At 34.5% G+C, this 8986-nt stretch overlaps 1 protein-coding gene across 1 annotated transcript in view; it reads right to left on the bottom strand.

The window, feature by feature from the left end:
- LOC129003945 (RAB11-binding protein RELCH homolog) overlaps nt 1-8986 on the bottom strand; it is a 36636-nt gene that overhangs the window by 6319 nt on the left and 21331 nt on the right. Inside the window, exons 16-21 of the mRNA XM_054432295.1 lie at nt 7272-7422; nt 6767-6902; nt 5198-5261; nt 4781-4919; nt 3070-3232; nt 57-164 (exon numbers count right to left, since the gene is read on the bottom strand). Of these exons, the coding sequence (XP_054288270.1) occupies nt 57-164; nt 3070-3232; nt 4781-4919; nt 5198-5261; nt 6767-6902; nt 7272-7422 (761 nt within the window). The remainder of the gene's footprint in view (nt 1-56; nt 165-3069; nt 3233-4780; nt 4920-5197; nt 5262-6766; nt 6903-7271; nt 7423-8986) is intronic.

Genomic DNA, 8986 nt, shown 5'->3' with positions numbered 1-8986 from the left:
TTAGGTTTAGGAAATAAACTAAGTGATTGCCTTATACTGTGCAGTGTTTTATGTACCTTTCTAGTGGTTTGCTAGAATCAGTCCTACTCTCTGCCTCTTGTATCATACTGGCGACTGTTTGATGGTGACTGGGTAGTGACTGGCCGCACACTTGCTCCAAGTACCTGAGTCCACAATGCATTATAATGTAATAGCAATAGCAAAGTTATTATTTTTATGGCAAAATGTTAAACGGCGTCAGGAGGCATCATTACCCTTGTGATAAATCAAGGAAGTTAACAAACATCTAAAATAGCATTCATGTACAAAAAAGGTAATCCATATTGTCATTGTGTGATTTCCTCACAGTAATAACAGGGACTATTAGAAATGAAATTCGGTCAATGACAAAATCTAAGATTTATTTCAACATAATAAATGAGATTGTGTTCTTGACAAAACATTAAACTAACTTGATTACATTTAAAAATTAAAACACAAGACAGTAAATTCAAAAAAGTACCGAAAGTAAAGCAGTCTTTCAGTAATAAATAAAAGCAAGTCAATCAGAAAAAGATATACCTGTCTATGCCTAGTATGACACCCCACTACTGAAATCTTCAATGACAAGAAAGTACATAACTGAGCCCTTGAGTACTTTTTAATAGTGATGATCGGATCGGGATATCGTGCTACCGTATTCATACCGGATCTGAGCTAGAACCGACGCCTGATCGGATCCAGAAAAAAATCGGATCCGGGACTCGATCCGGTTTTTTTAAACACAAAACGTTCTTTATAAAGTACAATTCATACATAAGAACAGGTGTTTTGTCATAGTACTGTATTTTGAAATACAGGGTGATTGATATAAGTGTGCCAGCCGTTTTATTCGAAAACCATAAGAGATATCAAAAAAAGTTAAATGGTAAGTGCCTTGGACTTTTTATTTAAAAATTGTAGTAAAGTCGAAAAAATTATTTTAGCCGCCATTTTTCCAATATGGCCGCCAACTTTGATTTTTCTTATGGAACACCCTGTATTTTATGAATTTGAATTTTGAATGGTTTTCGAATAAAACAGCTGGCATGCTTGCTTAGGCCTGTATCAAAACTCTTTCTCATGCAAAAATTTCAAAACTTTAACCATTATTATCTTTGAAACGGTTAGGTTTATGAAAAAAATCACAAGAATAAAATTGTCTTAAAATCACATTTTCTACCAGAATACATCATAAAATACAGGATGTTCCATAAGAAAAATCAAAGTTGGCGGCCATATTGGAAAAATGGCGGCTAAAATAATTTTTTTGACTTGACTATAATTTTTTAAATAAAAAATCCAAGGCACTTACCATTTAACTTTTTTTGATATCTCTTATAGTTTGCGAATAAAACGGCTGGCACACTTATATCAATCACCCTGTATACAAGACTATCAGTATCGATTTACAAGACCATCTGTGTCCATATACAAGACTGTCAGTGTCCATGTACAAGACTATCTGTGTCCATGTACAAGACTATCTGTGGTGGGTTTCCATATGGAAGACTATCTGTGGTGGTGTCCATATACAAGACTATCTGTTTTCATGAACAAGACTATCAGTGTCCATATACAAGACTATCTGTGTACATATAAAAGACTGTCTGTGTCCATGTACAAGACTATCTGTGTCCATATACAAGACTGTCAGTGTCCATGGACAAGACTATCTGTGTCCATGTACAAGATTATCTGTGGTGGGTTTCCATATGGAAGACTATCTGTGGTGGTGTCCATATACAAGACTGTCAGTGTCCATGTACAAGACCATCTGTGTCCATATACAAGACTGTCAGTGTCCATGTACAAGACTATCTGTGTCCATGTACAAGACTATCTGTGGTGTGTTTCCATATGGAAGACTATCTGTGGTGGTGTCCATATACAAGACTATCTGTTTTCATGAACAAGACTATCAGTGTCCATATACAAGACTATCTGTGTACATATGAAAGACTGTCTGTGTCCATGTACAAGACTATCTGTGTCCATATACAAGACTGTCAGTGTCCATGTACAAGACTATCTGTGTCCATGTACAAGATTATCTGTGGTGGGTTTCCATATGGAAGACTATCTGTGGTGGTGTCCATATACAAGACTATCTGTTTTCATGAACAAGACTATCAGTGTCCATATACAAGACTATCTGTGTACATATAAAAGACTGTCTGTGTCCATATAAAAGACTGTCTGTGTCCATATACAAGACTGTCTGTGTCCATATACAAGACCATCTGTGTCCATATACAAGACTGTCAGTGTCCATGTACAAAACTATCTGTGTCCATGTACAAGACTATCTGTGTCCATGTACAAGACTATCTGTGTCCATATACAAGACTATCTGTGTACATATACAAGACTGTCTGTGTCCATATACAAGACTGTCTGTGTCCATACGGGTGAAAAAAAATTAAGACCCCCATCTAATAATTTTCAAAATAAATATACAGAGACACCCTTTTGGTGGTCGTGCAAACTTAGCAGGAAGTTTCATTTTATAATAAGAAGATTATGATAAGTAAAAATCAATGTAATGGTAATTGGCTACTATTTTGGATAGATAAGAGATAGGGAACTCTGGTTTTCACCATTCTTTAGATTAGCCAAAGAATTGGAATTTATAGACGTCGACATATTCTGAGACATTGCCTAGCCATATAAGCTATATTATTCTTATATCTTATTACATCAACCTTTAAATATTACCAATTTCATTTTAAACAGTATGATTAAAATGGATTTATGTAAATATTAAGTTTTTTTTTTTAAACCTGTCCTTGTATCTGTATCTTGTAACAACATTTTCTTGGATCCGCCCATCACTACTTTTTAATACTCGTAAGTTAGGTTCACACCCTATCCTACTAAAGCAAGGACTACATGATAATGATACAACATACACGTAAACTACAACACATATTGTCCAAAATATGGTATGCCTTCCACATACTGTTAAAGCAACTGTATGCCACAAAACCTCAGCGTGCAACTTTTCTTAAGTTACTGTATTTGTCTAATGTAACACTGCAGGACTCGTACCTGAGGCCAGGTATAAGAGCGGTGGTGATGGTGTTGCGACTGAGAGAGCAGTAGACAGCGTTGTTGAATGCCAGGACCAGAGCAGACGCTAGATCCACCTTACGACTCTGGTTGGTCAGTTGTAGTGCGTACGCTGCCGTTGCTGCCAATTGGGGCACAACAACTGCAAAACACAGGGAATGTTTGTATTTGTAACTGAAGACTCAAGAGTACCCGCTTGTCATTTGTATAAGTTGCTTAAAAAATTACTTTCCAATTTCAATAGGCCGATTTTTATTCAATTTATTTATATTCATTTACAATATTTACCCTCTGAACAATAATTGTATCATAAAATGACAGGAGACAGGATAGTTGTCAATAAAATTTCCAAAACTGAATAATGCTTTTCGGAAGTAAAAATAAAATAATCAACTTTGTAACCTCTACTTAGTTGTTCATTCAGAGCATAACACGTTTGTTTATCTTAACAACTAGGTTTTTTAAATTATGTTCAAGTATTTTTCTAGTTTGTAAATATACATTTAATTTTTTTAGAACTCGTTTCAGAGTTTTTTTTTATTTATAGTGTGTTGTTAACGTTTCCGTGATCTCTGAGAATATCATAGGGAACATCTTCCACAATCTCAAATTATCTGTTGAAACATTTTCTGCGATCATGGAGACGGCATAAACATCTTCCACAATTGTGTAGATGTCTTAAATATTTTCAGCATTCTCATTGTTTTTGATCAATCGTTATAAACCCCTTTCATGGCTGTTACTTCCTTCCGAATGGTATAATGGTCTACATCTCCATTTCGGGAGTGATTCCCGAAGAATGTAGACAGACGATGAACATTCTAAATTCCAAAGCGCCCGTGATGAAAGGGATCCCGAAAATACACAAGAAGAATGTACCCATCAGACCCTTAGTAAACTTAAAATGTGCTCCTACCTACAATGTTTCGAAAATGTTAGCAAGTAAGCTCAGCAATGATTTAGAATTAGAAGATATATATAATGTAAAGAATAGTTATGAATTTGTTGAACGTGTAAAGAACATAGTAGACTATATATATTCAAATAGTAGGATAGTCACATTTGATATCTTAAATCTGTACAACAACATACCTTTAACTTAAACTGTGGATCTGGTTAAATGTAGGCTTTTACAGAATAGTTTAGACAATGAATATGTCAATCAGATTGTAAAACTGCTTGTTACTGTTTTGAAACAAAATTATTTTAGATATAACAATAGATTTTACGAACAAACAGATGGTTTAGCTATAGGAAGTCCACTTTCGTCAATTTTGTCAGAAATTTTTTTACAGCATCAGGAAAAAGAAATGTTAAAGAATTTAAGAAAGAATCATGATGTAAAACTGTATGTTAGATATGTAGACGACATTCTTGTTATCTTCAGACAATCCCAGGAGCAAGAGCATGAAACAATGATGCAGACACTTAACAGCCACCATCCGAACCTCACTTTTACCAACGAGTTTGAAGAAAACCAAAAGATCAACTTCCTGGACCTCACATTAGAGAGAAAAGATAAAAAGATAAAGTTTGACATCTACAGGAAACCCACGCAAACGGACACTACAATCAACAGCAAGTCTATCCATCCGACAATCCACAAGACCGCAGCCTTTAGATCCATGCTGTACCGAGCATATAAGATCCCACTGACACAAAGTACCCACAAATCTGTATGGCAACTTACCATCGTCTCTGAACCAGGAGTCACACTTGGTGACCACATTGCCCAGAGTGGAGACGAGTTGTAGCAATGTCTGGTGACTATCCCTGGCTGCTGGGTCACTCAGTAGGGTCTGCAGCTGGAAGTACGTCTTGTCCTCTACCTAGCACACGACACAAACAGCCTGACTGAGATAATAAAGTGAATAAAATAATTTTTGGTAAAATACAAACTTGCAATTCGAAATGGTGAAAGTTGGTACCACCGTTTCAAAGTCAGTACCGGTACTTATACCGGTTTCAGTACCATCCTCCAGACACCACCTCTTATTTATAATATTATAGGCCTAAATAAATAAATAAATAGATAGATGGATGGATATAGCTCTATCCATCTTTCAGTTTTACACCAAGTAATATTATTAAATGACAAATTCCATACCTCTTTCGTTGTGGAATGTTCAATGAGTTTTCCAAACACAGGAATGGTAGAAGTTTTAACGGTTCTGAAAGTGGAAATTTAAAAATTAGACTAAAAAATCACACTTCCTGTCATCTACAAATTAAGGAAGAATGAAAGAATACACAACTAACTTACTCAAGGGAAGAGTTTCAAACAAAAAAAAAAAATAAATAAATAAAAGTGACAAAAAATATTATTTGATATTTCACCTTAACCCTCCTGGTGTCGGTCATTTTTTGTGTGGTGTCAGACGATTTTTGGGCATTTTGCAGTAATATTTATTAAAAAATGTAACAAATCTACTTTGTAAAATAAATATACCTTGTTATATATTTTTGTGCAGCTAAATATATGCACATTATGATTCAGCACAAATATTTAGGTTTTTATAACTATGTTATCATAAAAAAATACTTAGAAGGATAAAAATTACAAAATTAAAATATGAAAAAAAAGTTTGTGCCCCTATTTTTATGAGAAATTGTAACTAAATGAAAAATCTGAAATAGCCATTTATTTCTAAATATTATAGTGAAAAAGAAAATATGAACTTTAGTATGGTTAACTTAATTTTTAGGACAGCCAAGAGTCATAAATAAGATCGAGGAATAGTAGCAAAATCACTCACTAGGCCTATTACAATGACTTTACTGCCATTACACATAACCTTCAAATACATTACTGCAAACACATCAAACCAACAAGTTAGTCATCACTGATTATTTTGTACATCTAAATTATGTAGTCTAAACAGATAAAAATCAGTTTTCAATAAAGAAAATATAGTAACAAACAACTTGTAAACAACAACAACAACAACACGCAACACGGCAACCGAACCAAAACATTGTCTTTGTCTCAAAACATCTGGAAACAGACAAACAAAAGTAAGGTTGTGAAACAGACACCAGAAGAAAGCCAGTTTTCTGCTGTTTACAGTGATATCAATCCAGTCCAAATCGGACTGAAATTGACTGAGTTAAAAGACAATATGTAACTGTCTGCACTACCATCGATGCATCGACGCTTGACACCCCAGAGCGTGTCATTACCATCGATGCATCGATGTTTGACACTGGGAGGGTTAATAATTCTTATCAATTAAGTAGAAGAGGAATGGCTATCTATATCTATATAAATAAATATATTCAAACAATAAATTACATAAGATTGATTAGTTTTTTTTTTAAATTAGTAATCAATAACAAAACTTCAATAAAGAAAGTCTAAATGGATTTACAGACTTATAAAAGTAAGTTTTAAAACACTGCAAGTGCTGATAACTCATAATTCATGAACCACTAAGACCACCTATCTATCATAAGTACATTTAAAATGTCTAAAATTTTACACCACAATTTCACAAAATAAACGGTCAATGCAAATAAATTTTGCAATCAAGTTAACATTCATCAACGCCAAATTGTCTGATAAAATCTATATATTTAATTCCGTAAGCGAATCGGTCCCCAAAAAGTGGGTATTTAATTTCAATTTGTATACATAACTAAAAATCAGCAATTGCTGCTATGGGCCCTAGTTTCTTACATCTCAGGGTCACTAGCCAGGGTGATGAGTGCAGGGACGATGCGGTTGGTGACCATGGACTCTCCAACATGTGCCACAGTATGTCCAAACATAGCGGCTGTCACTGACCTCACCACAGCCCTCGGGTGCACCACTCCTGCCAACATAACACAAGCTAAATATATTTTATGGTTAAACTAGGAGGTGAAGCAAATAGTTACACATTGGAGGTTGTGCTCTATGTTACATCCTTATGAAAGTAAAGATTACATAAATCTTTTAACATCCTATTTAACAGAAAAACTCGAATTTAAACACAATTGAATAAAACAAAGCAATATACTGCAGAAACATTCAAGCAAAGAGTTTTAAAAAAGCCAGAGGCATGTGAGAAACAAGTAAATTTCAATTAATAATATGACCTGATAGAAGAGAACACCCCTAGTTAACACCCGATTAATGTATTAAAATTAAGGCATTACTAGTATGGTAACTGATCTTTCAACTTTACAATCAATCATATTACCTTCCCAGAGTGCTGCCATAACTGTATCATGCAGTGCTGCCAAACTACAGAGCTGAGAGACACTGACTTGCAAACAGTCGACAGGGGCGCCACACAAAGACAACGCAAACAGAAATCTCTGTAACACGTTGCCTACTTCTGCTTCCTCACCCTAAAATAGTACGAAATCATAAATATTTACTAATATCACATACAATACTTTTCTAAGCTTTCTTGGACCAACAGATCTTTTGTTACAACTAGAACTAAGTAATTCAAAATTTAGCATTTTTTTTTTAATAAGTTTGAAAGTACAAATACACAACTACAACAACAGTTCCAGACACAAGAACAGAACAGACTGCAGACACAGAAGAACAGAACCAGATCCAAGAAGAACAGTTCCAGACTATTTATAAGATACTAGATAGAGGTTGTCCAGTTGTTGAAAACTCAACGAAAAATAAGTAATGTACAGACTTTTGTATTTTCACCCCACGTTGTAAATAAAACATGTGATTGGAATTTCGGTACTTTGGTATTATACGGAGGCCACATATTTTACAGCGTGCTGTGGCAATTATGTTAGGTTGGGTTATCATAAATATGTTTGTAGGACTTTCTTCATGTTATGAATCGAACGATACCAGATGAATCATACTTTCTATTTATGATAAGAATAAGAATAAGAATCGTTCATTGCCGTTAAACAAGTACATGCAATGGGCAAAGTCACATTTTAAAAATATCTTAGCCTACTTAAAAATAATAAACAGATGTATAGGCCTAGACCTTAACACAGAATGGTAACATTGAATCGTTGAAAGTCTTTATCAAGAACTCGTTAACACTATACATAGGGTTTTCCACTAACCAATCTGACAAAACTTTTCTTAAATTTACTATTACTAACTTCTTTTGCGCAATGAGGCAGTTTGTTAAACAAATTAAATTAATACTAAAAACATTGAAAGACTTGAGGGTTTTACTTAACCTACAATGTTGCCTAGATCTTGAGAAATGGTTGTGGATTTGGTTTGACAAAGTGAGGTTATCTAAATTCTTCTTAACATAACATAAACACACAAAAATATATACATTTATCACAGTTCAAATCTTGGCTTTTTTTAACAAGGGCCTACAGTGCTCATCAGGGTCTACATTAAATAAAATCCTCACAGCCTTTTTCTGGATCACTAAAACTTCACTTATTTTTTAACTTATACCCCAGTACAAAATAGCATAGAGTAAAACACTATGAAAAAAGCAAAATAACAAGATATTAAGTAATGACTAGGTAGGCTAAATCTAAGGCGACGCAACATGTGAACAACTTTGGAAAGCTTTGAACAAACCTTAGTAACATGAGTATCCCAAACTAACTTAGGATCAAGATGGACACCTAAAAGTTTAACGCTACTGTCATCATCTGCCTCTTTCGGCGCTCTTACGTCTAGAGAGAAAGTTATATTCTGTGTCTTATTCAAGTTGAAAAGAAATTTGTTAGCTGCATACCATTCAGCTGCCTCTTTAAGAACTACTTCATTCATGGTGCAACAAAGGTCATTACAATTTTTCTCGCTTCTAAAACAGGTTGCATCATCAGCAAACATGACAGTACTAGCAGAGACATTATCAGGCAGATAAACCAACCTAACATAACCGCCGCAGTGCGCTATATAAGAATGGTCTCAGTACAATATAAAAGTACCAGAATTTCATCCATTTATTTTGAT

The sequence above is a fragment of the Macrosteles quadrilineatus genome, unplaced genomic scaffold, assembly GCF_028750875.1.
Source record: "Macrosteles quadrilineatus isolate MER2022 unplaced genomic scaffold, UCM_ALF_1.0 Scaffold_9__3_contigs__length_116548681, whole genome shotgun sequence".
NCBI lineage: Eukaryota > Metazoa > Arthropoda > Insecta > Hemiptera > Cicadellidae > Macrosteles > Macrosteles quadrilineatus.
The sequence above is the reverse complement of the archived record's forward strand: the minus strand, read 5'-3'. Positions and strand labels throughout refer to the sequence as shown.